General features: G+C 43.4%; 1 protein-coding gene across 2 annotated transcripts; it reads left to right on the plus strand.

The window, feature by feature from the left end:
* The first annotated feature begins 415 nt into the window (after positions 1-415).
* On the plus strand, positions 416-26,400 carry LOC124342324 (A disintegrin and metalloproteinase with thrombospondin motifs 18-like). 2 transcript variants are annotated; one of them, XM_046795288.1, is made up of 19 exons: positions 416-497; positions 5,222-5,406; positions 7,514-7,711; positions 12,354-12,417; positions 12,579-12,672; positions 12,792-12,945; positions 17,558-17,647; positions 19,368-19,668; positions 20,370-20,490; positions 20,647-20,776; positions 20,905-21,047; positions 22,109-22,164; positions 23,577-23,703; positions 23,808-23,972; positions 24,086-24,212; positions 24,289-24,393; positions 24,470-24,816; positions 24,910-25,178; positions 25,257-26,400. In XM_046795288.1, exons 3-19 carry the CDS (start codon positions 7,628-7,630, stop codon positions 25,406-25,408), a joined length of 2,529 nt encoding a protein of 842 aa, XP_046651244.1. In that variant the 5' UTR covers positions 416-497; positions 5,222-5,406; positions 7,514-7,627; the 3' UTR covers positions 25,409-26,400. The 2 variants fall into 2 exon arrangements, with proteins under 2 accessions (XP_046651244.1, XP_046651245.1); XM_046795289.1 differs by lacking the exons at positions 416-497; positions 22,109-22,164 and adding an exon at positions 21,355-21,407 and having other exon boundaries at positions 4,649-5,406.
* Positions 26,401-26,428: the final 28 nt, after the last annotated feature.

Below are 26,428 nucleotides of genomic sequence, written 5' to 3' on the forward strand. Positions count from 1 at the left end.
TCCAACTTCCAAGATTCGATCGAAGCTGTGTTGCAATTCCAACAATGATTAAATGTATATATTTTTTTAAATATAAATACCAAAAATATTTAAATAAAATTCATTAATTTTACTGATCATTGTTCAGCTATTTTTATTTAATTATAAATGCTTAAAAAGTCAATGCATCCTAGGCAATGTCAGCTCGATCGATCCCCTCCTCAATTTCCACGTTTCGAAAAACCGAGATGAAAACAATTGTTAAGTATTTAATTGAATCACAGTCATGAAATTATGGTCAGTAAATTAAACTATTTTATTAAAAAATATTTGTGTTATTCATCTTCGAAAATAAAAATAAGATTTAATCATTGTTGGAATATTGCAACACAGCTCTGGATTGAATCGAAGACTCTTCATTGTCTGTATTGTTCTTCGATGGAGGAGGTTGTTGGCTTTCGCGCTTTTTCGGCTGCTGTTATGGACATGGACCATTGGATATTTTTGAGCAATTTTGGGTGAGTCCTCCATTCTCCATTAACTGTGACTCAGTTTTATCTGCTGGCCGATCATTGACATTCGCACCATTTCTGTGTCTCCCTTGTCATTCTTCCCTTTCTGGGCCGTTTCTTACATTGCTCCACGGGCTCACTTCACCACGTGCAACTCGTTCGTTTTTTTTTATCGGTTGGTCGTGACCAAGGTGGGTCATAGTGGTCGTGATGATTGGCTGCCAAAGAAATAAAACAGATTCTGCTGGGATCTTCGCAGGGTAGACTATCGACGACTAGGCGGCTCTACGCAACTCGTTGCCAATTTCAATAAGAACACGCAGCGATGACGCCTTTCTCTGCTGATCTCTCCTCTCTCTCTCTCTCTGTTTGCCGGTCGTGATGGATCACTTTCACTAGATAGACACTCTCTTCGACCTCGACAATTCCCAGTTTGTGTGTGTTTGTTTTTCCAAATTTCGTCGGCTCTTATTTGCTTCTGCTGCTCTCTCGTTTGACGGATGGCAAAATTTCATTAGCATTTTTCCCATGTTTTTCGCTGGTTTAACCTATGGTCCGGGTCGTTTCAAACCGGTCTGGGTCATATGTTATGCATATGAGTCTGATTTCCCCCAAGAATTCGGTCACTTTTTGTACTATATGAAGTTGTCTACCTCGCTCGTTTTCGAAACTAGACATTTCTTCTGGCTGGCTAACCCTGCCTTTCAATTCTGCGAAAATATCGCTCTACAGCTGCTCGTCGGTCGGTCGCTCGCCACAGGAGTCAAGTCGTCACCGCTATGTTTGGACGCGTCTTCGATGTTATTCTCTCGTTCCGAGGAAATTCAAGAAAAAAAGCTGCGACAGCGCAGCAAGCAATCGCCTGAAGACAAATGACGTCCTCGTTCAAATGTTCACGGTGTCGAATGGTTCACACTCATTCAGTCGCCACCACCACAACACACCAAAGTCGCAAATCTTTTACCTGCGTCATTCGTCGTTCAGGATCTGGTGTCTCGGCGTTAAATGAATTGATTGAGACGCAGGGCCCCGGATTTCAGGAGCCGGACGTTTTTTTTTTATTGACGTGCTTCCGCTTCACACGGACGTCTCAAACAAGAAGATATCGTGAAATTTGTTTATTAGCGCATCCACACTACTGTCGGAATTAGTCTACTATTCTAGGGGGCTAGCCTTGACCGGGGTAGGAGAAAATTCGTTCCTTTCTTTGGCGTCGTCACGCTATGTATATTCTCCGTCTCGAATTATGTCACCTTCGTTCCAACCTGCTTCGTACACATATCCCTCTCTGTGGTGATCTTTTCTCTGTGCGCTTGTGGCAAACGACGCCCACACTCTGGTAATCCCAGTGCTGGACGGAAGAGCACCAAGGCTACCTGTCCCAAAAACCGCAAGGTAACTTTGTGCTGTAGCCTGCTGCTATGGCCAAGTTCTATTTCATGTGTCTATACCCTTCAACCTTGATTTGTCGTGGTTGCTCTATCGGGAGCAAACCCCTCAAGAATAAATAATTCAAGTCTTTTGGCTATACAGTTGAGAGAACGAATAGAACAGGGTGGAGTCATTGCCAGTTGCCCGTTGGGAATTGGAAGACGAGTGCTACCGCTCCGCCGAGGCGAGTGAGACGGAAAAATTGCTCTATTCTGGACGATGTCGTGTAGAGATTTATTCGTGACCGTGAATAAGATCGGTCGAAGGCTGTTCGCAGCGTTCCAACACTTTTGCAGGCCCCACCCGAATGCCAGCGTACTACTTCCTATCAACTCGATTATGGTCCCTTCAAGAGCAAAAGAGTACATGGCACCAGCAAACAAGACATAAAAATCGAGTTAGAGGTGCGCAATCGCTGCCGAACATCAGTGATAACCCTGGGCTTTTTGAATAAATTGGATTTTTACAATGCGATCGTTTCTTTTTGGGTAAAAGCCGAACCAATTATTGCGATTACACTCTTACGCGAGTGGGAGGAAAATTCACATGAAGCAGCTCACTTCCTGCATTCTAACGTAGATCGAAGAATTGGAAAACAGGTTTTTCTCTCTTTTTTTTTGCAGCAGCAATAAGCAAACAAAGTAAACGGTGTGACATCCACTTCTAATCACTAAGGTTGGCAACAAAAAAACCCTAGAAGAACTAAAAGACAAAAAAAAACCATAGAAGAACAAACAAACCAACCCAAAAGTAAGACGCAGTTACGAGCAAAAAACAATACCAATCTATAAAGAAATTGATGTAGGACATCCCAATTGAAAAAAACCCCCCTTACCATTGGTTTTTTTTTTAACGAAAAACAACCGGGTTTTTTAATGAAAGAAATAATTTTTCACTGCATTCGCTCAGCAATCGTTATTGGAGAGAATGACAAGTACTGGCTTATATGACGGGCATCGACGCACTTAGCATATGGTTTTTTTCGCTGATATGGAGGGCGACGAAAAAGAATAACTGCATCTATGAAACTGTTCATTTGTAACGTAATCGGCCCTTACCAGACCGGAGAAATCCCGAAAAAACAAAAACAATTTTCCGCCAATTCGAGCGGCCAGCAGCTGTCCGAAAGAGAGAGAATTAGAAAAAAGAGACACTCTCCTCGCGATCCGCGATTCTCTGTGAAAGAGAAAGAGGGATAGTATCTACTTATTGTATCGTAGAAAGAGAATGAGAAACAAGACTCAAAAAGCGCAAGAAAATTAAAGAGAGACCGGAGAAAGGAAACCCGAAATCATCGAGAAAATAAACTACAAGGTCTGAAAAAAAAAAAAAAATCTCTACTCTCAACCTGATGACTGCTAAGGCGGAGAATATCGCTGACAACTGCCCGTGTACTTTTTTTTTTCCTCGTGTAAAATCAATGCAAGACGGTAGTTATTACTAACTTATGCTTCGTGCTTTTCCAGTCGACTAAGCTCCGCTCCACGCGTGACTGTACGGCGAGAGATCGATTTTTCGCGACTAGTTTTCACCGTCGAAAGTGTTCGACATTTCTTTCTCTTTCACTCACCATTTTTTTTTTCGACCGCGCACCCGTACATAATCCAGTCTTGGAAAAGAACGTGTTGTGTGCCTTTATCATTTCGTTTTTGTGTTTGTTTTTTTTTTTTCTTTTTTCTTCAACATTCTCTCTTCCGTATCGGATAGTTGAATATAATTTTCCCGGCCTATAGCCTTTTGTTAATGGAAAAAAAAGGAGAGCATGGCATACACACGATTTGGGACAGTATAATAATACCATAGAAAGGAAGAAAAGAAAAAAAAAAGAGAGAGACTGGGGTCGAGGCGCTGGTGGTCGTCTGACATGCTGGACAGGTGTTGAGCAGCACTGTAGTAGCATTCAAGGCCAGCTCCGAGCTCCACTCTAGAGTTATTGGGAGTTATTAAGACTGGCTCTCTCTGGCCTCACCATTCCCGAACGTTTGTGTCTATTAAACAAAGCACTGGGCCGACTCTCCCCTTCTCTTATGTTTTTCTTTTTCTTTACCCGATCTCGTGTATACTTTGTAACCCTTGGGATGGTTGTCGACGTTAAAAAGTCGGAGAAGAACCTCGTGAAAAAAAAAAGGAACAGAGGAAGAAAAGAAATACAGGCAGGACACACACACGTCTTGGGCGATGCCAATCAGAGAGGACAGGGAGGACACAGAGGTGTACATATACAGTCAATAGCGGTCAGATGGTGAGTAACCCGCGCGACCAGGTATATATAGCCTACATTTTATACTTTAAGGGTATCTAGAGAAAGAGGCGAAGTTGTTTCGTGAGCTTGCTTTTTTTTTCAAACGTACCAAGAAGAAGAACAACAACAACGAATATCATCCTCTTTTCCGTCTGTCGAAAACGAGAGAGATAAATTGAGGGATCGCTAGATAGCCAGATAGATAGAGTACACATACAGACGCAGAAAGAAAAAGAGAAAAAAAAGAGAGAATTTTTGTTTAGTTTTTTATTTTTTCCTCCGAAGAAATTCAAGGACCCAGCAGAGCCAGCGACAGCGCCAACACTGAAAGCCACCAGAAGCAGCGGCAGCAACGGCAACAGCAGCGCCTCGCTCCGGCTCTCTCTTCCCTCCTACTTTTTCCTCCTCCTACGTCTTTTCCCTCCCCACCCATCCACCTTTCCCATGGCTGTTTGCCTTTAAGACTTCCACCTGTTGCGGCCACTTGGAGCTCAGAGAGGCTCTGGCCGTGGCCGCGTCAACAGGTGCTCCTCAGACTTTTTGTTTCCCCTCCTGCCAGTCCGACCAACCTCCTTCGTACCACTTTTCTAACTTTGAAGCCCCACACACCACCGCATCGCTGTTGTAGTTGTTGTTATTGTTGTTGTTGTTCCTTCCTTTCCGAGCGCGCGCGCGCTCTCTCACTTTTTGATTCCACCACCAACGAGTGACCGGATTTTTAGTTATTCGTGGCTGTTTTTTTTTCAGCAAAGAACTCGAAAAGGGAGAGAGAGAGAGAGAGAAACCAAATAGGAAGAAAGTGCCGTCCGCCCATTTGCCGAGTGACTCGATCGCTTCCATTTCTGTTTGTTGTTGTTCGCTTGTTCGTTTCCTTTGACGAGTTTCAAATTGAAAAAAAGAAAAGAAAGAAAAAATGAACCTTCTGCGACAGTGCTTTCTTATCGATTCATCGGCAACACCACCAATGCTTTTTGCGTCTTTGTAGAGAATTTCGTTTGTTGCCGTTCGCTTTCGATTTGATTTGACATAGAAGTGCGAATTTTTGACAAAATTTCAGCTCTCTCAACACGGCTGTCGTCTACCTGAATCTGCACCGAATTCGATCGCCAAGACAACAAGGCCCAAGCGACTTTCTCCCTCGACTTGGCGTCTCACTTTTGTGCAATTTGGCGTGGAATTAATTTGTTCAGAGCCGCGAGGAGCCGCCGTTGAAACGTCACCACCACCACCTCCTGCCTTCAGGTAACGACCAATATTATTCTTAGTACATTCTCTTCTATAAGAAAAATAAAAAAAAAAGTCACAAACTCTATACACACTTGACCGGGAACACCTTACCTTAATCAACGCCCATTTTCTATTCGTTGCGTCAGCTCGAAAAAAGTCAAGACCAAACCTCGCCATCAGACAAACAGATTGAGGCCAATAATGATTGCTCTTAAAACAGTTAAAATTTTTCAAAACTATCTGCTGGCAGTTCGCTCTAATCCTTTTGCATCGTTCGCCTTTTATACGGCCGACATTAAAAATCAGAAACGAATAAATAGCCGTCGTTATAATCGAGTGATTTACAGCTGATGGACGTGATGTTCCCACCCAAAAAGAATACGCTTTGGTCGAGATGACCGAAATGAGACGACGTCCCACCGAGAGAGAAATAAAATAAAGAAATAGAGAAACCGCTTTTAGTCCGGAGGGTCTCAGACTCTTTTCTCTCAAGAAGAAGAAGAAGAAAAAAGAAAAATCTTGAACAGCAAAAGAAAAATAACTCGGGTGGTAGCCCCTTTTTTCCTTCACTGCTGGCATCGCGTTGATGCTGTATATTTAATCGAGGACGTGAACCTTTTCTGGTATAAATAAATAAATTGTTTGCAGCATCCAAAACGGTCGGCAGCGTCTTCTTCAACCTTCACGGGAGTTGAGCTCAAAGTATGGGATGCTAAATGTCGCAAGCGTGTCGCCTACAAACACGCGTGTTTATTCTTACACGCAATTTGCTTACACTGTGAGTCATCAGTGCCTCGTTTTCGTCAACCTCTCTATTTTCCGCGCCACTTGGTTTCCATAGCATTTTGATTTCAAGTTTTCTATTCAATGTACAGTACACAATTTGTTTCCGTCTTTTTCACTTCCTCCTCGGTATTTTTCCAACCGTGAGCATTTCGGCGTTTCGATTTCTTCGAGTACAACTTTTCTATTTTAGTGCCCGGATACGAAACTCAAATTTACCTACTTTTTCTCCGGCCAATTTTCGAATAATTTGAACTCCCCGCCACTGTTCGGAGTGCGGAACCACTTCCATTTGACCAAATAAGGTGTGTCTAATACCTCTTTGGTCTAATTAAAGACAACACGGAGACGAAGGGAAATGAGGAAACCACGGCCACCATAATAGTTACAAATCGTACAGCAGCGGTTGAATGGAATCCTCGCACACTCAACGAGAACCAGAGACGCTGACAGAAAAGATGAAGTGGAGAGTTAACGGGCGACGAGAATAGCGTTTCCGCGGGAGTGGCCTCGGGCAGGTGTGTCCGAACCATCACCATCCGGCAGCTGCCCCCAACACGGAAAAAGCTGGCCATCACAGCAAGTTTATAATCGAGCGTTCAAAATGGATGAGCGCAAAGAGATTTCGTAGAGAAAGCCCGACGACGCCAGCAACAAGAAAATGAAAAAAGTTGATGATGATGATGATGAAGAAGCTCCAAGAAGAAGAGAGAGGTAAAGCCTGGGAGACGAAGCGGACAAATGGACAGATGATCATCGTCTTTCATCTTGGCTTTCTCCTCGAGTGAAAATCCCTTTTTTCTTCTTCTTCTTTCTCTCTCCATCTTCTTATTCTTCTCTCTTTCCCTTACGGACTTGTGAAAAAGAAAAGAAAAAGAAGGCGGGAATTGTTTGAAACGCGTTGTGCTGTGTATACAAGACGGCAAGACGCGATCCACTTGGGTCCACCCATTCGGTTTGAAGTAAATAGGACAGCCCCACGGCCGTGAGTAACTGAACACACACACACACACGTACGTGTGGTCAAACGCCAAACAAAAAAAAAAAATTGTACACACACGCAAACACATAAAAAATGGTCATTGAAGCAGAGAATCTCTTTCCAAGCGTTCTTCGGTCAAATTCGCACGAGTTTCTAAACTTATAAACACGAAAGTGAAAGCCAATGATTACTTTGAGCGTATATATATATACGGCTGTTGCCACCTACACCGAGCAACCAATAAAGTTCTCCCTGTTGTTTCAGCCGTAATAATAACTAATGGTTTTCGCCGATTTTCTTTTTTTTTTTGTGTATTGATTTGTTTCTTTATTTGTTCTTTCTCGTTTTCTTTTATAGCCTTTCTCTGCATCTGCCTTTGCGCCTTTGATTGAGGACAACGCCAGGGAATTGTTTTCTACTGTTACTGTTGCTGCTGCTGCCATATTTACCCCTCCGTATCCCGTTAGAATCATGTCTTATACCAGGATTTATCTCGCTGTGGCTTTCCTCTACCTTGCCACAGTCCAGTTGCCCTTCTCCGCTGCCAATAATCAAGTAAGTTCTCATTTTTTTCTTCTTCAGAGGATTGGGTTTGCCTTGTTGTATCTTTTTCTTCTTCTTCTTCTTCTTATTGGCTAGTCACGACAATATGGTCACCCGTAGATCTATGACAAACAGCTGTTTTTGTTTTCTTTCTTCCGGCTGTATCTATCTATCCGTATTATAGTGTCGATAAAAAAAAAGCTAACGATAAAAGGGTCGTCGATATCTATTATTGCGAGATAACTGTGTGTCATCGAGCCGCATTGACTTTGTCGCGACTGTACAAATCACTGTGGATCGATATACGGCCACCTGCCGGGGGAGAGCCCACCTACAGTTTCGCATCCGCCTTTAGCCTCGTCTCACCTTGGCTTACTTCATCCGCCTCTTCTTCAAGTCCTGTTGTACAATTTGACTGGCCGTCGCCAGCGTCTATAGAGACCGCTCGCTATGGGTGCGCACAACCAGCGTACAGGGCCCCAGTGTCCTCTCCTCTCCCAGCGGCTATTATTCAAATGATACGATACTTTAAGTATGAGGAAATGAGAGAGGGGGAATGACAACGACCGGTGATTTCTGTGGAGGTCTTCCGAATCCGGAAAAAGAAAACAAAAATACAAATCAAGAAGCGCTAATGGAGTCGGCGGCCGAGGTGCGGAGTTGAAAGGTTCCAGCGTAGGTAAGCGAGGACGACCGACAACCCAAAAAAAAAAAAAAAAAAAATCTCTGAAAGCCATTCTGACAAAGCGCACATCATCGAAAAGTACCGTCTGTCATCAATAAAAAAAAACCTTCCGACATTGTTGCGGATGGTGCAGGAGCGCACAAGAGGAAGCAGTAAGGAAACGAGCCAACGAAATAAAAGAGAGAGAGAGATGAGTGAAGGAGAGAAAGACAGACTGTAAAGAGAGAGCATCATAGGAATACAAGGAAAACATTATTAGATGTTGGGCAGCACGCGCTTTTTTGCCGCTTGATAGATGGGACGGTTAAAGCGCGACGATGCAAAACGGGCGGCTTTCTTCTTCTCTAACGTGTCGACTTGCTGCCAGACAACGTCTTTGGCAGAAAGCATAAGCGCCTACATCATCGCCCGCACCGAAACGCTTCAAAGACTTTTTGGCTATTTTTCATCCGTTTTCTATTCACACAGGACGCTTCCCTATTTATTCTCAGGGTGCAATTCTAAATAAAGGATAACCGCACACTTGTCTTGTAATCCGGTAGTTATTTCTGCTTTCTTATTCCATTTTTTTCGTGAGACAGTTCAATTTTTCACGGATTAATTCCTCGGCTCCTCGTCTGCACAGTACACAAGTCGAGGTCGAGTGGTATAATAATAATAGTACTCGTTTCATCATCGGCCGAGTGGCATTTTGCTCGTTTGATTGGAGACCTGAATCCCCTCGCGCCTTGAATAGTGCCGCCCGACATAAAGCAAGTCTAGTAGGTCAAGCCGATGGATTTTGATTGATCCGACAAAGGCATGGGGCAGGGAGAAAGACCGGTAGGGACTAGCTGCCGTTCGCCGGTCAACATATGCAACGTAACATGCCAGCAAGCTGGCCCAAATCGAGCTTTCTCCGTTGCTCAGTGTCGGTTGACTCGGAAGGCAATTTGCTAGCTTTCCGGCCTTTCGTTGGCAAATCAACGAAACTTACAGGCACAACAGGAAGAACAGGAAATACCAAGCAATCGATATATGTTCAGACTTGGGGAAGGGCTCAACAGAAAGAAAAAAAAACTTTCACATCGTTCGATTTTGTCGCATTGTCTATTTTTTATTTTTTTTAACGTTATATACGGCTTTGTTTTTATTATAGGCCACATACAGTACCGGATGGTTCTTGCATGCATAGAATTATTTGTATTCCTCTAACCGATTCCTCCATTGAAAGTTCTGCATGTTATGCCAGAATGCCAGGCTTACAGACAATCAGGGCAATAAACGGCGGCAGTAGGGCAGTGTCATCATCAATACTGTCCGTTCATTGAAGGAGAAAACGCCCTGCGTCATTTCGTCTGTGCGCTTTCTCCTCTTATCGAACAGATAAGACGTAATCATATCAGAGCGGAGCAGAAAAAGGCATAGAAAAGAAGTTAACTGAAAGAGGGGGGAGTAACAACAGTCATGTGGAGGAAAATGTAGGAGAGGAGAAGATCGAGGTTATGTTTACACGCCAGCGGGAGAGCTCGTGTGCGACATGGATCTCCTGCAGGCGCAACAGCTGCTCGCCGGCGATATCGGCGCGTGCGATTCGAGCCTTTTTGGAAACGAACGATATTCCGAGAACAGCTCCGCTTGGCTGAACAAAGTCCAGGGATAGACCGGCAGCCGACCTCTTTCGACGCCAATCTGCCAGTAATGAACCGGACCGTGATCAAGGGAAACAAAACGAAACGAAAGGCAATTGCCTATTTATAAAACGGTCGTTATACATGTCGTGTGCTACGCCTGAGCGACAAAAAGCGCCAATCGAGTCGTTGTCCAACAGCACAAAGCCATCTGCACCTGGAGTTTTAAGGGGCCATCATCCACACTTGCAGTCATGCACAACTAGATAGAGAATAGTAATAGTAATGATAATCATCATCGTAACAATAATAGCAATAATAGTTAAAGGGAGTCTTCCCGATTTCTTAGTAGCCCTCGTTTATGTTTTTCTTTTGGACTCAAGTTCGGACAGACTGGTGGTACGACTGTCTTACTACATACCAACCAAGCGTAACCGTCCACTCTGGATTTTTTTTTCTTTTTGTTTTGTTCTTTCTCCTATTGGTGTTTCTGTCTTGTAGAAAGGAGGAAAGAAAAAAAAACAACAGCAAGAATAGAACACACATGCCCCGCTCTGGAGCGTCTCATTTTCCACTACGCATGTCCTATATTTGTTTTTGATATGTTTTTTTGTTTTTCTTTATTTTTCCCGCTGCCTTTTTGTTTATATATATTTCTTTTTTCTCTGTCGAAAGGAAGGTTTCAGGGTAGAGCTGTATATACTAGGTGGGTGTAAATAAACTGGAGCGATGTGATTACCATACAGCAGAAAGAAACGGCATCTAAACTAATGACCGTGGTGCAAGCGTGGGGTGTAGTAATAAGGCGACCCACTTTGTTTACCTGCTTACACAACCAATATCTACATCATCAGACAACAGCAGGGTTGTGCTTATTGCATTTCGGTTGTGATGTCGCCGTCTTCTCGTGACCACGCCATATGATTTACAGTAGAAAAAGAGGAGGCCATTTCGCTGTCACTTGACTGACTGTACAGGATAATTCCAATGTACAACCCGTATACCGGTATACATACTAAGTAACCCCGTCGTGAGTTTATCCTTAGATAGAGAGACCTGCATGTGCGTTTGCGATCCGAACCTCTTAGACCTCCGGCCGCTATCAGAATCTTGGCCAATGTCATCGTATGAATAGGATTACGATCTTCCATTTTTTATGCTTTATCGGTGGGAAAAACTGGACAGCCCGACCTTGCAGGCGCTGCTGTAGACACAAAGAACTCGTCGTAGGCTATCTCACAGCACCGTACAGACAAACAGAGACGTGCAGAGTTGCTCAAGGTTCTGCTGCCGATGTGTGTATAGCCTCGCTTTGCGAGTTTTGATTCTCTCGCTTCGTGAATAACCGGCTTTTATTTTTCTTCTTCTTCTTCTTCTTCGTTCCGAATGCCAAGTCGTTATATTACAGTCCATACATAATGCATGAACGAGCTCTTTTCTTCACATGTTGTTTTTCTTTTTCTTTGCCTGCCCGAAAATTCGTGCTCGGGGAGAGAGAGAGAGAGAGAGATCGGCGCAAAGTGCTTTACTCGCCGGGCCCTCGCTTATTATTGGGACTGTGCGAATAGACATAAGCCAGGATCGTAAGGAGAGAAAGACACCTACGTGAACATTCAAAGCGACGACGATTGCATTTTTTTGGAAAGACTAAACCTCATCGTACAGCAAAAAAAATAAAACGCAAAGGCTCGAGGCTGGTCGAGACGAATAGCGAAAGCGGACTTGCCGACCAGACACTTTCATCGTCATTTTCCCTTAGTAGACTTCTTCTTCATTTGATTTTGTGGAATTTCTTATTAAAGAAGAACTGTCGTTTCCTTCATGAGAGCCCCGTTGGGCTCACATCCAACAAGCCCCATCGACTGTATGGCCTCCGCGTGTGAGCTCTAGAGCCGATGAATGACTTACAAGTCTTCAGAATGATAGATGTATCGAGTATCCGCGATAGAAAGGACGACAATGGCACAAAACCAGTGCGAGAAAGTAGCCGACTCCCTTTCCATTGTACTGCAGGCTACTTTATGGAATTTGTCTCGTTTTATCTTGTGAAAATTGACTCGTAAAACGACCAAAATTCTTATATGGAGGAAGAAAAGGTTTTTGTATGCGCGTGCACGACACAACAGCGCAAGTATGGTAGTTATGGCCTCGACTTGTTTCCATATCCTCTTGCGCGTTATGTTATATTTGTTTTGAATGACCTGTCTTGCGGTTTTGTTCCTTTATTTTCAAAATGCCTTTTTTGGTGGGGCGCAAACCCTGCACTGAACAGCAACCAAAAATAACAAATAAAATTTCCAACAAAAGGAAAAAAAAAAAAAGACTTAATAAAAAAACACAATTTATTTTTATATTACAGGTTCACCATGACATGACGCCCGACGAACTGCGGCGGGTATTTCACGTAGACTCTCACGACCAAGGTAGAACATAAATCTAGGCTGTGAAATCCGCCCTTTTGAAATTGTTATAAAAACAGTTGCATCACATAATATTTTTACGTAACCTGTTTGTTAACAGGAATATTTCTGGATTTCCGCCGATTTTAACACGTTTTTATTTTTCTTTCTTTCTGTATTTCCAGTACCAACATATGAAGTCATCAATTTGCGATCGAGAGTACGGCGCGACGCTGAGCGGGATATCCGCCACGTCGATTTATCCGCATTCGGCACACGGTTAGTCACATTTGAAAAGTAGACCCCTATCCTCAATCGTAGGAAGAATACCTATAAACTCATTTCCAAATGAAGCAATCAGTCAAACATTATAATCTTGTTTATCTTGGGTAAAACAGATATAACTTACGATTGGAACGAAACGAACAGCTGCTTCGTGGTGGCAACAAGGTTCGAGTTTGGGTGGCCGATTCTCCATCCACCGATGAATTTGGTGGGAACCGAACGGGTTCTACCCAATTTGGAGGAATCACTCTGGAAGAGCTGCCTCAGGTAAGATTGAATTACTGTGTTTATTTTAATGGGAAAAGGGACCACTTAGGCAGCAGCCCACTTATAGAATACTTGGTCCCTATGACCTTCCTCCAAGTCATACATCATATATAGGGATCAAACGATTTGCATTCTACAGTCGCACCACAGCGCCGTAATCAACGCTGATTAGTGTGATAATCATTCGTTTTGACAGCGTGACTGCCGACTTGTCGTGCATTAGAGAGAAAACAATGTGCAGGCTCGCTGTGTGATATTGATGAGATATTGTACGCGCCACCCATCATGGACTGGACTGGACTCGAGTGAAAGTATCTAGTTGAAACGCGTGATCTGGGTCCGAAATGAAAATTATGTGCCGGACACGCGGGGACCCCCGTCAATGTCCAAAAAACCCAACTTTCTACCACGAGCTTGGTCGTTGCTGCAGACTCTGGTGCCCCCTTGGGTTTTCTTTTCTTTTTTTCTTACTCGGTTTCCTCATCGCGTTGATATACGCAACAAATCAAATCGAATTTCGATCAGCTGGGCAATGACCAAGTCACGAAGACAAATGGTTGCTGGCTTTATATCTAAATATGCTAGTGTTCTCGATCAGTCTCTCTATTGTTTGTCACTGATTGATGCGATGAAGAGATAAGAAAGTTCGACAGCTTTTTTACCTCATCTAAAATGATAATCCACAGCGCAGGCCACGAGCAATAAAGTGTTGAAATTTAACCACCCAACGCCCAGCTTCCGCGTACTCAATGCGATTTGTGTTCCTAATGCTTTTCCAAGGCTACCTACCGTACTTGGTGTCGGTGATTGAGTGCGGAAAAATCCGTTTCGATTTCGTTTGGGCGTGCCCTTAAATTGCAGCTTTTCATTCTTCTCTTTCCTTAGATTTCTCATTTTTTGCGCCAGATATCAGGCGGAATTTGGCCTCGAAGGCTTTTAGATTTTCTTAAAGCGCACGCTTCATTAATATTCGCTCAAAACTAAGGTCAACCTCGTAAACATTCGTTGGGGGTGGAATTGACGATAAAATTGCTAAGGGGATATGTGCTAAGGGGGTACTGCCGGTAGGTTTTTTTTTTTCAGGAAAACTGGGAAAACTGGAGAAGGAAGAAAGAGTTGTTCTGACGACTTTTCTGTTGTCTTACGTGTTTTGCGGGAAGAAAGGAAGCAACAACAAAACCGCCACCTAATAATTCAGGAAAAGAAAAAGCGAAAGCGGGGTCCGACTCTGCTGCAGCTCTTGCTAGTCGTTTCTAAAAAAGATAACGAGCTGGACAGCTCTCCTATGCTCAGCCGCTTTGGTAGCTATGGGAAACCAGAGCAGATCCAAAACAAAACTAAAATGGGAACCCGGAGAAACATGGGCTTGTACATTCTATACAGTGGCTGGTTACAACAGGACATGAGATAAGAAGGAAAAAGCAGCAACAAACCACTTTTCCCATTTTCATATAATCTGATATTTTATATCGATAATCTGGCTGTATGTCTAGCAGGGTTGCAGTCTGATCATCACGTTAGCCTCAAGCTAAAAGGTGAAAGGTTGGTGACGGTCCACTTCTTTCTTGTGTCCGTCTGGCCTGGCTAGACGGTCTCTTTATCTCTCTTTCGTATAATTTCGTTATTCATACGTGAAAACGAAAGTTAACCAAATTAACGTCTTTGTTTTTTTTCCTCTCTTTCCTTTTCTTTTTCATGTAGAGCAACCTGCGCTTTTTTTTTCCTGCACGAGACACGACTCATTTACGTTTACAGTTTTCTTTAAACGAGTGTGTCCGCATAGATTTTTTTAAAAAGAAAAAAACTTGGCCGTTGTTAAAGCGTTGAAGCAACAAGGCCGCACGAAGACCTCGCCTCGCCCTTTGGCTCTCTCTCAGGCTCACAGGGCGAGGCCCCATAATTTTTCCGCGGCAACGTCAAAACCCGGCCAATGTATGAAATGTATATTGAGCATTATTACGCTTTACCCTGGTTTGAATGAGGAGACATTCCGTCGCCCAAAAGCGCCTCTGCTCTAGCTCTTTTGTCCACTTTCAAAATGTCGACAAACTTGGCACGGCCAGAACAGACTGATCGATTGTTTCAAAAGAAACCGAAATTATAGAATCAAGACATCAAACAAAAAATAACTAATAAAAGAAACTTGAACCCTCGAGAAGGTTCTCTCCGGAATCGATAACAAGCCGCAAGTGTTTTTCGTCTCGTTTTGTGTATAATTCGTCATCGTTTAATGTTTCATCGTATCCGGGTTCTTGATCTTGATTTGGAAATTGCCCCGTCATCATTTCTTTTTGGTTTCATTTTTGCGCGTTAAATATTTTCCGACGACGCTTTGCTCTAGTTATGAATGCGCCCTGCTGAGACTGAAAATCAGGGGATGGTCGGGACTTTCACCGTTCACGACACTGAACGAATGACGTCAGCCAGTGAGCCAGGTGCCTAGAGGAACAAGAAGAATGATGTAAAGAGCTCAACACTATATTCAAATGCGGTGAATGGTTTCAGAGAGAAAAAAAATTGACGGCCGAGGAAAATACGTCGGGAGACGAAAGAAGAATTTATACAAACGCACAGACAAAAAAGAGAAGGGAGAAACGGCCACAAACAATAGCCACATAAAACGTTTTAATGGATACAAAAAGAATTAAACTGAAGATGTTGTGAAATATGTGCGCCCCGCTCCACAATTGATTGCCGACTGCCTTGGATGAGAAAATTAGAAACGACGTGAAATGCGCAAGATGAGGGATGAAGTTATTTGCGCGATGCGTCAAGCTTTTGGGTTCTATTCATCCCAAATACGGCGAAAGAATCTAACGGCGAGGTGACGAAATACATCATTGTGGTTAAAGGGATGCTACCGGTACCGGTTGAGAGTGAACGTGCCTTTGCCAGGTAAATTCAACTTTGACGTGGGTATTAACGAGAAGAATAGGGCGACACAAAGAAAAGAGAAAAGAGAGAGAGAAGGGAAAAAAAAAAGAAAAACTAAACTGGGTCAGGATTGTCATTTCAAATTTGAGTGAGAGTTTTTCCTTTTATTTTTTTATTTTTTTATTTCACTTTCACTGGTTTTTTTGGTTCTTTTGAATGCTGGGCAGTGAGGCTTCCATCGCCTGTACAAATCTGTCGAGTCGCGCAAAGACTATTCGATCATCCGTCAACTTGAACAAAACGTACGTCAGAGTGACAGAATTTTACCTGATTCTTGTTTATTTTCGATCCCTTCTTTTCTCTTTCTCTCCGCGATGCTTCGATCTTCTTTCCCTTCTCTTTTTAGTCTTTTATCCCGTCAGACTTCTTCTTCAGTCCCACAGCAGAGCTGCAGAGCTCTTTATAGTTCGTCTCTTAGACACGGTTGCAAATGACTTTTACTCTTCCAGTCTTTTCTCTTCCCTTTTACCTCCTGTAGCGGTGGACTGGTGGGCACGAAACGACAACTTTCCAAGTTTGAGTTTTTGTTGTTGTTTTTTTCTTTCTTGTCTTTCGCTTATTTGAACGAGCACTTTCTTCGGCCCAGCGTTGCCCACGCAGACAACGGGTTCGTAAAGGCTGTCGGATTGAGAGCGTCAAGTACGCACAGCATCTCGGATTCCCCTTCACTTTCGCATTGCCTTTTTTTTTAACAAATCATAGATTCTCTCTAACTGCTCGTCCAACATTTGTGTTGGAACTTAATTCAAAAAGATTTGTTTGCTTTTGTGCTGGGTGGTTAAAAGAAGGAGCCAATCACTTTCCTTTCAACTGAATCCCCTTGTTTGGAATGAGCTTCATTCTCTCATCTCCTTATAGGCGACGCTCTTTCGCCCAATCATCCAATCTTGTTGCCTAAGGGTCATCCAGAGTTTGAATAGCCCTCTTGTTGTTGCTGTTATTTTTCTTTGCTCCGCGAGCTTCTCGAACAATAAGTTGCGCGTCATCCAAGGAGCTATAACGCACTAAAAAGTAAAAACCAAATAACATTTGGCACGAGCCGGATTCTCAGTTTCGGTTATATGAGAATCTATATACATACAGGGTACACACAGTATATGTTTGTGTTTACATTTTGATTTCTATACCAACTTATATTGACTTGCTGCTGCTGGTGCATTCTTCTGCCTTTCAAGGGTCTTCTCCATTACGACTTGTCGGCCAACACATAAACTGCGTACATTATAACCCCGGCAGTGATATGAAAAGAAGAAGAAGAAGCAGAAAACCTTTCGACGCTTGTTGACCTTTTCTTGTCCCTATCGGCCAGAAGTCGAATGAATCACTCACAGTGGGAAATTAAGTTCATGTTTTCAGTCTGCCCCTCTCTTTTTTTTGTGATTCTCCTTGATGATTTGTTATGGTAGCATTACTGGCTTAAATTGTCGTCGTTGAAACCGGTTGCGTAGTTTCGTCGGTTGGTTTGTTTTTTTGTTTTTCCTCCTCTATTTTAGTCTTTTACGATTGGAATAAAAAACAACTCCGTGCGATCATGAATGCCAATCGTTCTAGCTAATAATGACCGAAATCGGGGAATGTCAGCGACGAGTTGCCGGACGATATTTCAAACTTGTTCCTAACTTGAATCTTCTTGTTTTATTTGTATTCTTCTTTATGTGCTGGCTGTTGCTTCACCAAGGACGATGATGTCGGTACCGTCTACCAGGATGAGGACACGATGGCAGCGGTGCTAGTCAACCACGACGCCGAAGATGACGCCCTCATTTTGGTAACACTATTGATAGTTTTAACTCTAATTCAAATTCAAATTAGCTTTAACCCGCTAAAAGAAAAACCGACGTTCGTTTTACGCCAAAATAAGTGGACTTTTGCAAATTGCGTCTATAAGGAGTGGTGTTTCGATAACCAAAGCTTAAATACGATGGAAAACGAGTTCGCCCACCGGCGACCACCACCGCCATCGACCACCGCCGTTATAGAGCCGATAGAGAAAGAAGCGGTTTGGCCGGAGAAATTTCGGTCATGAGCTTGGTCATGAGTGGAAAAAAAAAGACCTTGAGCTGCCGATGTGGAAATCCATCCGAATTCCGAAATCGTTGAACTATTTTTGTTTTTCCTTGAGCCTCGGCCGAGAAAATAACCAATTTTAGAGGCTAAGCACGACTTGGATAGTGCCGGAGAAAACTGTCGACAAACTAATAAGAATGGGACTAAAGCATAGAGACATGATAAGGAAAACGAAATAAATCATAGGAATTGATCCTCTCGTTCCAGTCCGACCTTGGCTTTTTAGGGACCCAACTAAATTCTTTTATTTAAAAACAAAATCATTATAGACAGAGCTGCGAGGCTGCTCCTTGGACAGAGAACCTTGAAGGTTCGGAACGGCATGCTGCGCGCAAGCTCCGATCGTCAGGTTCCTAGTGGAAGAGAAGCGGGCGAGATGGAGAGAATGAGACAAGGCAGCAGTAGTAGGAACCCATAAGAGAGAAATAGGGACGAGGGAATGAGGCAAAGAAGGAAAGGCAAAGTATCCATTTTTCAAACGATACTTTTCTCTTTGGCAGAGCCGCGACGACAAGACTCGAGAGCGTCCAATATTCTCGTAACCAGATTATTGTGAATGGTAAACGGCAGGACGGGATGCGAAGGTCTCAAACGACTCGGCGTCAGTGAAGCGCAACTGTTTCGATCCATTACACTCGCTGAGAATTGAAATGAAGTATTGAGGGAACGAAATAAGGGAACAGTCGAATAGAAAACGCTGGATAATCTCTAGAGAACCGGAAAGGGACAGAGAAATGCAATACATTTTAATTGATTAAAATAATGAATCTAGGAGGAGCCACAGCTGAGGAATAAGCAGCGACAGCAACCAGAAGGGTTTGAAGGAAAGCAACAGTTGGCGTGATTTTTGTCTTGACAAACACCTGTTGAATTTTTTTGGTTGTTGCTGTGAACGCAGCGAGGCGCGCCCTTAACCGAGCACCTGCGCTCTTGAAGTTTCAAAGGTCGAAGGACACGACAGGTTTCAGGCTATAGGGAAAAAGATGGCGAGAGACGGACAGGCAGAAAGGTAGAAAAAAACAAACAAATTCCTCCGCTTCCTGGTATGGGCCGTGCTGAAACAATCCAATCCTGTGGCCTCTTAAATAATTTTAAAAATAGCATGCGGATGAGAAATGATTTAGCAGCAGTGAAGCGAGCAATGCGGATGCATCGTGCGCCGACTTTTGTGCGGCTTGTCGACGACGTAACCAGCCATTATCGTAAACTAGGCGCTCGGCTCTTGATCTTAGTTGTCCATCACGCGCAACCATTTTGCTTTTATGTCCATCGTCGGCAGTTCAGCGCTTGTTGTGTTCTCATGCTATAGCCATCATTCTTGGCAGAACTTGACTTCTCCTTTCTTCACTTGTTGCAATATCTTAAACCAAAAACAATCACTGGCAAGCAAGACAAAATCACTCATTAAATCAATCCTACAGGACGGAACTATCGGGAGTGAATTGGTCATCCGCCCACTACCTGTCAAGCATCGCAAACTGCAACAGAAATCCGCCGGAGTTCAGCTGCAGAGCGGCTCGCACGACGACGAGATGTTCATGGACGAAGAGGATTTCCGTTCGGCTGATTTCATGACCCCGTCACCGCCGTCGACGCTGCCCCCGGCCAACGACACCGAGAATGCCTTAATCCGCAAAAAGCGCTCGCTGTACGACCTGAAACACAGCGTTGGTTCTCACGTCGTTTACAAGCGCGCCGCTATCCAATCCGACGACGATTATGGTATGTGTTTTTTTGTTTCTATCTTGATGCTGTTCCCCTTTATTGTTATGTCGTCCATCGAGATATTCAACGAGCGCTAGAATGTAGCTTTAATGAGTCTATACAAGAGGATCGTAATGGGGTTCCGAACGAAACGCTTTCGTAGTTTTCTCGTCCATCCGACCCGATCATTAACCCATTTGGCGATCATCTTCTTCTTTATTTATGGCGGATTCCATTTATTTTTTTTTCTCGAGGGAAGAGAAGAAATAGATTAGATCTTGTTTTTCTTGTGGGAGATTCTGTTGGACAGCGAAAGGATTCAGAGAGAGAACGAGGACAACGAAACAAAACGCGCATTTTAAAAAGAAAATGAGCAATCAACTAATACACCAGATGGAACCGGCCTTGGATGTATAGTGAGGTACAAGTACCCATAGCCGCTGCTTTAACTATGGTCATCCTGTCTTATAAGAGAGAAAATCTCACTTGAGAACAATAGCGAACGTGATGCTTCAATGAAGCAAGTCGTAATGTCTATAGAAAGTAGCTCTATGGTTATATTTCCTATACGATACTATAGATGTCTTTCATTGGCTCCTCCATTCAATGCTATTGAGACCAAAGAAATGCCACCAAAAACGAATAGTGAATATCGCTAGATTCCATTTAATATGTCTATAATTTTTCAATGTCTTCTCTTTGTGTGTCTTGGAATGCAGCGTTTATGGAAATGGACTTGCCTCCAACGGGGAAGTCTCAGCGAATGCCTCGTACGAAGCGCAGCGCTCCGCCGACCATCTATCCTGAAATTCTCGTGATCGTCGACTACGACGGCTACAGGTAAGGGCGTGTGCCTTGTCGCCCTAAAGGCGTCGCATTGTCCCTCTTTCGATTGCCGATCGCGTCCGCACTGTCGTCTAGCTACACCCCTGCGACACGTGACAGTCTTTCCCACTGGATTTCAATGTCGCCCTTTTCTTTTTCTCGACTGCACAGGTTGCACAACGGCGACAACGCTGAGATCAAGAAATATTTCGTCTCCTTCTGGAATGGAGTCGACCTCCGCTACAAGTTGCTAAAGGGACCTAAAGTGCGCATCAGCATCGCCGGCATCATCATCTCCAGGGTGCGCAAAACATTTTTTTCCCCCTCTTCATCTTTATCTCTTCGTGCCAGTTTTCTATTTTCTTGTCGCTGCTGATGTAAAAAAAAAAGAACATGAAATAATGGTGATTGAATGTGTTATGTACACAGGGACGAGATGCGACTCCTTATTTCGAGAAGAACCGTGTCGGACGCAACGCCATCGACTCGACAGCCGCTCTGACTGATATGGGAAAGTACCTGTTCCAAGAGAGGCGCTTGCCCGTTTACGACATCGCCGTTGCAATAACCAAGTAAGTTAGCCATCTTTCGATCGCTTCTAAGATAAAAAAAATAAAAATAATAAGTACTCTATGATCGCACAAGCGACGTCTAAGCATTGGTTTTTACGTCAAATAAGAAAAAAGTTTGTCCGGTTTTTTAAACCAATCAATTTCGGTCTGATAGTCCGCTCGCGGACGAGCCGAGAAATCCATCGAAAAGAAATGGCACACGGAGCATTTTGACATTTGAAATTCTAATTCGATAGCTTTTTGTGCCGTTTATTTGTTTCGTTTCTTGTCCGTTGTTCTTAACTCCTTCCGCCACCCGAATATGCAGGTTCGACATGTGCCGACGTCGTAAAAGCGGCCGCTGTGCAAACGGCACCGCCGGTAGGTTTTGCTTTAGCCCCCTACCTTGCTTTCCTCATTTGTTCGTCCAATCCTTCATTCATCATACAGTCAACTTCTAGCGAAGCTAACCGCCATCGCTTTCGATACTAACATCCCTCCAGCTCTTCCATTGATGTGTTTTTTTTTGTTTTCTCTCGCTCTCCTTCTTTTAAAACAACCCTCTCGCCCGCGGGAGGCTAAAAAAAAATGCTAATCGCCAACGTGAGCCGTCCGTGAATGGTGAAGAAACCACACGAAGGGACCCTGTAAACATTCCACTTGGCCGCTTCCAGCGAACTTTTGTTTGAAGCCAAAAGATTGCGCGGCTCCTCTTTGCGGATGGAGTGGTGGTCGTGCGCTAAAATAAAACAAAGATCACGAATTTTTCGCTCCGTTACACAATCAAGCTAATAGAAAATATTTTATCGACAGTTTCTTTAAAAAAAAAACAAAAAAAAACAAAACAAAACAACACAAGATACCTTTTTATACGTTTACTGTAAGGTTCTGGATTCTACGAACGACAACTAAAAGACTCGAAATGCTTAATTTTACGGACATAATTTTTTTTTAAACAAACTTTAATTGTGTTTATGACTATAAAGAAATTGACTGCATCCAAAACGGTCGGATCAGCTGTCTGTCAGAGGCTGACTAATTTGTCTTGGCTAACCGTATTGGCATTATTGTTATACTTCCAGATTGGACATGTGTAGACGTGAATTCGTTTCGGACGATTGCAATCGGGGAACTGCCGGTAAGTCGAGACCACTGTGACTTGCAAACTTTTACTTTGAGAGAAATGAAAGCAAACTGTACTTGACTATGGCCCCAAAAGAAAGTGAGTGAAATTCTCTCGCAAATTGTATATGTTTCAGTGTTTATCTTTCAGCGCGGATCTCTTTCTCCCGTTTCCTTCCCGAAACCATATTTTACAAGGATATGATTCGACGCTTCGCATTCACCTGTTTTCTCAAAGGCAGATGAATGGACAGTAGTTGAGCGTGGTGGGAAGACGTCTGGAGAAAGGGCCCGCAGAGAAAACGAAAGAGAAACATGAGTAAATAATCATAATAAAAAAAGGTAGCAATGTGCAGCGTCAACCACTGCGTACAAAGCAAGGGATGTGGCAGCATTTAATTGCCCCGCTGCGCTTGTTAGTGGCCAGAGAGAAAATAAACACAGCAGAATTTCACTCGCTTATTTGGGCGCATCTGTTGATGCATGACTTGCCAACTTGTATACACACTTCATGTTACTGTCCACTCTATACGTCGTTCACTATATATCACTCATTTACTCTTACTTTACTGTACTGAACGTGTGTTTTTGAATCAGAAACTTTCTTCCACTTATTGACCATTTTGCATGACGAAACAGAGTACCTCTCTTTGACATGTGTTTACTCTTGAACGCACTTGGATTAACTATGCGGACTTGTCCGGGACACACAATTCGAACCACACGCACTTTTGGCCGTTCCACTTATTTATTTATTTACTTTTTTTTTGTTTAATTTAATCTTTGCAAAAGAATTAGAATCATACGAAGAGAGAGTGCGGCAGCACATCTTCTTGCTCCTTTTAAAAAGAATTTTGAGTCAGCAACATCGAATAGTCTACTGATTTTTCGAGGGACTCAAAAGAAAAAAAAAAAAAGAATAATAATTTTATTAAATGTTGTCGGAGCCGAGGTAAGCTTTACCTTACAATTGCCATCGAATTCTTAACAATCGGCAAGGAATTGAACCACAGCCCGAAAAATCATGTGTTAGGCTTGGAAACTATTTGGTTCTCTATACACACATCCGGCAATTCAATCATTTCGTTCACATCACTTCTGTTGCATCTTCTTCACTCTGCTGTCCGTAATTTAAAAAAAAAAAGTAAAAGAAAAAAAAAACTTTAAACAAAGCAACAAAATAAAACATGAAAAACCTCCTCTCAAAAGCTTCTCAAATCCTTCCTGTATTTATCTTTTTGTAAATAGTTGGTATTCAATCTTCTTTCGCTGTCTGTCGTTGATGGGGTGACTCGCTCTAGCATCGGCAACACCATTCTTCCTTTCTCTATCCATTTCCTCAACCACATTGGAGCAATCCTCTTTTGTTTCCCCCGCGTCGACGCATTCAAGATTGATCATCACGATTATCTAATACCCCCAATACAGGATTTGCCTACGTTGGAGGAGCCTGTGTCGTTAACAAGCGTCTCGAGAAAGTCAACAGCGTAGCCATCGTCGAGGACACTGGTGGATTCTCCGGCATCATCGTCGCTGCTCACGAAGTCGGCCATTTGTAAGTCTAGTGCCCTGGGAAGAGGAAGTTTACAATGACATGCTTTGAGAAGAAGACACGTCAACTCAAGCTGACATTGTTTCCTTTTTTTTTATTTTTTTTAGATTGGGCTCTGTTCACGACGGTTCCCCGCCACCGAGTTACCTGGGAGGACCTGGCGCTCAGCGCTGCCGCTGGGAAGACGGTTATATCATGAGTGACTTGCGACATACTGACCGTGGTTTCAAGTGGTCCTCTTGCAGCATTGCTCAATTCGACCATTTCCTCAAGTAGGGCTTGTTTCTTGCCTTCTTATTCCAATTACTACGGCCCTCCGGCCAGCAAATGGCACCCGAGTGAGACGATATAATCAATTCCCTATTCTTTTTTCTCGCAATGACAGTGGAGAGACGGCCACCTGTCTGTTCAACAGCCCTCATGAGGACGCTGTACTTCCCCGTGTGTTGCCTGGAAAACTGCTCAGCCTTGATGCCCAGTGCCGTATGGATCGAGGCACATCTGCCTGCTTCGTAAGCACTATAGCAGCTTTTACTATTAATAAGTGCAGCACCTTGATTTATGCTTTTTTTTCTGTCCCAATAACAGAAAGACGATCGTGTCTGCGCTCAGCTGTTCTGTTTCGACGCTTCGTCTGGTTACTGCGTCTCATACAGACCGGCAGCAGAAGGCTCTTCTTGTGGTGACGGACAGGTAAAAACCCAGAGTTACTCATTTGTATTGAGAGAAAGCGGTTAACTTTATGGGATTTCCCGCTTGATTTCCTAAGATCTGCAATAACGGAAGATGCATCGTCGAGAACGAAAATGCCATTCCTGACTATGCCGAGGACATCGGTCTCAATTCCTTCTTGAAAAGAACCGACACCATCTTGGCAGCCACTGAAGCCAAGCCGTTCTATTCTGGAGGAGTAGCTTCAACAGCTCACGTCTTCAATCCTACTACCCCCAAAACAACGACAACCACTACCAAAGCGACAACGATAACAACAAGAGCGACAACAACCACAGCTAAAGCAACAACAACAGCCACCACGACAACTACAACTTCAAAACCTTTAATTACGACCGTTCCGTGGTGGCACACAAGTTCCAAGAGCTCCACGCCATCAACGAGGTAAAGGGCACACTCCGTTTTATTTTTTTTTCTTCGGTTTCAAACCAAATTGCCAAGTCATTATTAATTATCTTTTGTTGCTTTTTCATTCAGGTGGTGGAACAATTGGACCAAACGATCGACCCCGTCGTCGGTAGACCCGCAGGTGACCAACACCCAGCCTGCGGCCTCTTCGCTTTCACTGGCACCTTCGACAATTCCGGCCACGACCGCCGTCACTACACCACGCCCTACGATTAGCGTCACGAGGTTCCGCCCGACCACTACATCCACCACTACTACCACAACGACCACTACACCAAGAACAACATCACGCACAACTGCCGCTCCTAGCCCAGTGTCCAACAAATTTTCCAGTTCTGGTAAAAGCCTCTTAAAAATTTGGTTGCTCCGAAACAATTCACTATAAGAGGGAATTTTGTGTGTTTTTTTTTTCACAGGTGTTAACGAATTATGCGAGGATAGAATAACCAAGATTGCTGGGTCCATGTCCTGCCAAGACTTCCTACAGCGCTACGGTTTCCAGTACTGTCGCCAGCCTTACATCATGAAAAATTGTTGTGCATCGCAGCAACGATACTGCCCAAATTAAAAACCCAGCGCTTGCGATTTTGAGAAACACTTAACCAGACAAACGAAAAAAACCAGAATATAAAGTCGCTTCCGGCTCAGTGATGAAACAGAGACACAACAGAATATATTTGGCGTCATTGGTCGAAGAAGAAAATGAAAATGAACAAAAAAAAAAGAAAATAAACAAACAAACAATTTAAATATTATAAGACGAGGTGCGTTCACGATCTCCGATTTACTGGAAATTGTCGACAGAGACTGCCGCCGCATAATAGTACCCATTCGCATAATTCGCGTGCATAAACAATTAGTTCAAAGACCCCGTCTTCCATCGTTAATAATGTGATCAAGGGTCTACACTTATTTCCGCAACCAATGCTGTTTATCATGCTCGTATCAACTAAACAGAAAAGAAACACAACAAGATAAATCTGAACTTATCGCGCTGGTCTGTTCCTAAGACACGAACGTTCTTGCAAAATGTTATCTAACTTTGCCCTCCTCTTCGGTTGGACTCATTGGTATAACGGCTTGAATAATCGATAATGCTCCCACTGGATGGTGATGATCATAAACGAACGGAATGATTGCAAACAAACCAGTCTTGCCTGTGTGAGCTCTGATGCCTCACTGTACAGATGTACAGACTCCGACTTTTTTTCTGATGTACAAGATTTTGTGCCTCTTTGATAGATTGTTTTTGTTTTTCCTCTCAATCCCTCCCCCCCCCCCTCCTCAACCCCTTTTCAATCCCAATTCCTCCCTCCCCAAATACTAGACCCATCGCTTGATGTACGCGTGCCTTTTTTGTTGAAAACGATCATTTTTTATTTGATTTTATTTAGTTTTTTGTGTGTGGAATATTACGCGGTGTTTGTGAATCGAATGCAAACTTTATACGTTTGCACGGCGGGCGGTGCCGGCGTTTACCGGCTGTCTCTCGAATATTGTACAGTGGTTTTTGATCTATCTTTTTCTAGAAACAAAAATAATGGACGAAGGATATTCAAACTCTGGTATTATTTCATTGATTTATTCG

This window comes from Daphnia pulicaria, chromosome 6 (assembly GCF_021234035.1).
Source record: "Daphnia pulicaria isolate SC F1-1A chromosome 6, SC_F0-13Bv2, whole genome shotgun sequence".
NCBI lineage: Eukaryota > Metazoa > Arthropoda > Branchiopoda > Diplostraca > Daphniidae > Daphnia > Daphnia pulicaria.